The sequence below is a fragment of the Merops nubicus genome, unplaced genomic scaffold (assembly GCF_000691845.1).
Source record: "Merops nubicus isolate BGI_N331 unplaced genomic scaffold, ASM69184v1 scaffold6473, whole genome shotgun sequence".
NCBI classification, from domain to species: domain Eukaryota; kingdom Metazoa; phylum Chordata; class Aves; order Coraciiformes; family Meropidae; genus Merops; species Merops nubicus.
This window is the reverse complement of record NW_008598159.1, coordinates 1-4,458: the sequence shown is the minus strand read 5'-3', so window position 1 is coordinate 4,458 and position 4,458 is coordinate 1. Positions and strand designations below refer to the sequence as shown.

Sequence of the window (4,458 nt, the reverse complement as noted above, 5' to 3'; positions counted from 1 at the left end):
AAGAACCGTCAGGGAAGAACAGAAGCAGGAACCAAACACCTAATTAACTCTATAGGATTAATACATGCTTCAGAAGGACATTAAATACAATTCAAATGTGTGGTCAGTTAAGTAGGTATTATGCCTTGAACATGTTATTAAATAGCTTTGATCTAGGCACCGTGGCACCAGCACCCACACACGTGAATGCTACTCCTTCCTCCATAGTGTAGCAGTTATGGACCCAACCAAAAGCCCCCAAAAGATTTAAGGTAGCAGAACAAAAGCTTAACTTAAGCTTGGTATATTCCCAGTAAGCTTTTTTTTTTTTTCCCCTACAACTAGACCAACATTTTTTTGAAACATAAACACTTTAAGCTTCACTTCATGATTGTGGAAGAGATGGATTCTACCCAGACTTTCTCCTCATTTAAGCAGCATTTCTGTTCTCAAGAGCTACAAAGTAAAAAAACTTTAAAAACTAAAAAAATAGATCAAACATCAGTGAAGGGCAGCTCACTCTTCCAGAAATAGGCTATAAAAGCCACATTTAGTAGTAGTCCCAGAGCTCATTAGCAAGAACAATATGGAGCTTCAGTTCAGAAAACAACCATCAAATAGCTAGTAGTTGTGTGAGATGCCTCCGCAGGAAGCAGTTGCCACATTTAGAAGGCAGATTTCCCAAATTTCTTAATTTGGGAAGAAAGTCCACAGCTACAGCATTCATACTTGTGGAAAGGACTTACTGTAAAAGGCCTTTTCTGCACCTGGAGCAGCAAACTGGAGACCTACACTCCAACCCATGCAGCTAGGCTCTTTTCTAACAGCCTTCACTTCAGACTTCTCTTGGGAACCATCTTCAACAATAACCTGCTACTTTTAAACAGTCTCTGCTTTGCTTTAAGTATAATCCCATTACTTGAGACACTAGGAAGTAAGTAGTGCAAGAATCACATTTGAAAAGAGGAAATTTAGGTATAAGTAGTTGACAATAAGAGCACGGGAGATAAAAACAAAGAAGTTTACCCCAGTCTTTGTATTCTTTAAGTGCACAACACATTCACTACTTTTTCTGTTTGTCAGGTGAGGGAAGAATGAGTTAATCTGCATTTAAGTGTCTGAAAAGCCCACCACTAAACCATGCCTTTTAAATACCTCCAGGGATGGCGACTCCATTGCTTCCCTGGATGGCCTGTTCCAGGGATTTCAGGAAAGAAGGCTTTCCCAATGTCAAATCTAAACCTCCCCTGGCACAATCTGAGGCTATTTCCTCTTGTCTTATCACTTGTTACTTAGGAGTAGAGTTCAATCCCCACCTCACTACAACCTCCTTTCAGGTAGCTGTAGAGCACAGTAAGGTCTCCCCTCAGCCTCCTTTTCTCCAGACTTGCCAGCCCCAGTTCCATCAGCTGCTCCTCCTAAGACTTGTGCCCTAGACCCTCCACCAGCTTCACTGCCCTTCTTTGGACACACTCGCAGTACCTCAGTGTCTTTCTTGTGGTGAGGGGCACAGAACCGACCACAGTATTTGAGGTACAGCCTCACCAGTGCCAAGTACAGAGGCATTTGAACCTGGTTCCTCTGCATCCTATGTGCTTGTCTCTAAAACCATTTGGCCATTAGTTACCATATTCTGAAGAAAGTTGAAATGTAATTTAAGTACTGGCTAAGGTTCAGAAACTTATTTCTTCCAAAACAAACCAAAAATAAACTGAAAGGTTGTAATTACATCTATTCAATTCCTTAACAAACCTTTCCCTGGGAGAACAGCTGTGGTTGCAACACCATCCCAATTCAATACAAAAAGCAGATGGAGCATGTGCAGCTCAGCTATGCTTTCAAAGCTGGTCTTCTCAACAGACCTCAAAGCCTGCTAGCCATTCACTGGCCCACTAGTCAAGAAATTGCCATTTATAGAGCCAAAAAGCATAGGAAGCTTCAGCTTATAAGCAAAGCATAACACCAGCTTAACACCACAATTTGCATGTAGTAACTCTAATGGCAAAAGAAGAACAGTTTTTATCCGATGTCCTGTGATTTACCTACTGAATCCTGCACTTACCAAACTGGAAGTTCACATTAGCAATTAAAAGGAAAAAAAAAAAAAAAAGAGTCAAATTACTCTGTGTGTGTATAATACTAATTCAAAGTCATCACTGGGAAGCTGTCAGAATGTCCCTCTGAAGTACTATAATTACAGGCACCAATTTGCTTTCACTGTGCAGCAGGTGGTGGTAGCATTTTGTAACTGAACAATTTAATATGCAAGGTATTCCCCCTGCAAACCTTGTAAACTGGGTTTAACCTGCACTAAAAAGCAGTTAAGAATCAGAAACTGAAGTCAGTGCCAAGCAGATACCCACTGTGCTGCTTCAGGTTTTGGCAGTGGCAGAAGCTGGAGAACCTCACCAGGGGCTGCCTGTTTATTCTTTGTTTTAGTCTCCATTTGAGGTTTACACTTTTCTTGGCCACTGAGTTGTCATACACCTCCCAGTGCTAGGCTCCAGCCTTCAAAGTCCCAGCAAGTTATCCTGGTATCCTTCAGAAGCTAGACATAAGCATGCAGTTAAAAACAGAACAAAACAAGAAAAAAAAAAAAATCAGAAAGCAAAAGTAATGCTAGGCAAAACGTTTAGACCACAGATGGCATCAGAAAAAAGCATTCAGTGTTTTACTTCTTGTCTAAAATGAGTTCTGTCAACACAGCAAGTCTTATATACAATAAAAAGCACAGGTCTGAAATACCTTCTATTAAAATACCAGAAAGCCAAGAAAAGCTTCAAACTGGACAACAATGGGAATGTTTATCCTGAAGACCTCTCAGTCAAGGATCCGACTGGACGACTGCATGACTGATCTGCTCTCTAAGATGATTGGTGGCTCTGAGATGAGGAGATCATCCTCACCTAGTGAAGAGTTCTGCTCAGTGTTCACAAAGTTCGGAATGTTAAATTTTGTAAGACAATTTAGGTCCTCCTCAAATGTTCCACTGGTCCTGGGAACTTCCTGGAAGTGGATATGACTCGCCAGCCCTGGACCTTTCTGACTTTGTTTTGCTTTGTCCAAATGTTCCACTTCATTAATACAGAAATGGAAAAGTGACTGAGATTCTTCAGCTATTTGACGAGAAAAGACCCTCTCTGACTCCAGAGGTCTTCCAAAATCTGCCACAAAGCTGTTCAAGCGAAGTCTTTTCTCAGAAGGTTCTGCATTGCTAGGGAGGAAAAAGAAAAATACAGTAAGCACAAAAGTAGAACTATTCAAGCTTTTAACAGCAAATTTGGTTTCAGCAGCCAGTATGATCAGGAAGAAAGGAAACCCTACAGTTTTAATACAACAAACTTTAAAAGGCAGCATTATTTGTTATTCTCTACTCAGGTTATTTTAAGTCTTGATTTGTCATCATAATTTTCCATGGAAATAAGTTATCAATGCCAGCACTCTAAATGGCACTTCTAGTCATCAATATACTGTAATAATCAACTCATTGAATGAGCTCAGAAATACCCTTCAGTACTTCCTCTTGATATCAAGCAGTATCAAGCAGTAACAAGTTTTTAAAGGTGGCTTATAGAACACTCAGGGAAAAGTCTTTGCTCAAGGAAATCAGAGACACAAGCAGCACCACTGTCACTGAAGGCATAATTTGAGTGCCTGGTTGCCTGGACATAAACCCATCCTTTCCACTGACTCCAGTCAATGACATCCAGATATCCAAATTAGAAGAGCCGGAACTAAAGACTGACCGAAAGACTGGCAGTCCTAACAATTCAGACACATAGCCCAGGAAGGACATCTTAACATCTTTCTTAGAGTTTTCTAGAAGTGTTAATTCAAATCAACTCCAACCTGTCTGGACTTACATAGGATCCATGCACAGCCTGGGGAGAGGAAAGCTCAAGCTAGACCAAAGTTTCACAGACAGTAATACAGGCTTAATTCATATGCTATTATCACAAAATACACATTATTTGCATCAGAAAGGCAGCAAAAGTATTCAGAGGGTGAGTAGTGAAAAATCTAAACATATTCTGAGTATGTAAGTTTTTTAAAGTAAGAATTAATAAATCATACTGTTTATATGTGAACATGAAGCAAATGACACTGGAGTTAGGGCAGCTGGATGCCTAAAGGTGCACACAGCACTTACAGAGATTTTCAGAGAAAAATATAATTTCATTCCCTCGAGCCTGCAGTAGGAGATAAGTGCCTACATGCTTTTGAAAGCCTCAGATGGCATTTTTAGAAATCTATCCCTAAAACCTTCAAGTTCACAGGATGCCTACCATTAGTCTTTCAGTCACAGTTAATCTTAAAAGATCCCTGCTTCCGAAATGCTCATTTACTTCCATTACCCAATTTGAGAATTCAACCCTAACAAAACTGGTTACACCAGCCTGCAAGTCAAAGCACTCATTTGTCAGAACTGTATTGGCTCATTCTGCATGGGAAGCATGTAGAATCATAGAATCCTTTAGG

At 40.3% G+C, this 4,458-nt stretch overlaps 1 protein-coding gene across 1 annotated transcript; it reads right to left on the bottom strand.

Annotated features, from left to right (window-relative positions):
• Positions 1-2,799: 2,799 nt before the first annotated feature.
• LOC103769716 (melanocortin-2 receptor accessory protein 2-like) lies at positions 2,800-3,193 on the bottom strand (the record flags this gene model as incomplete). The annotated part of the gene is made up of 1 exon (XM_008936941.1): positions 2,800-3,193. A coding segment is annotated over one exon (394 nt), but the record flags the coding sequence as incomplete, so codon positions are not given.
• Between the last annotated feature and the right edge of the window lie 1,265 nt (positions 3,194-4,458).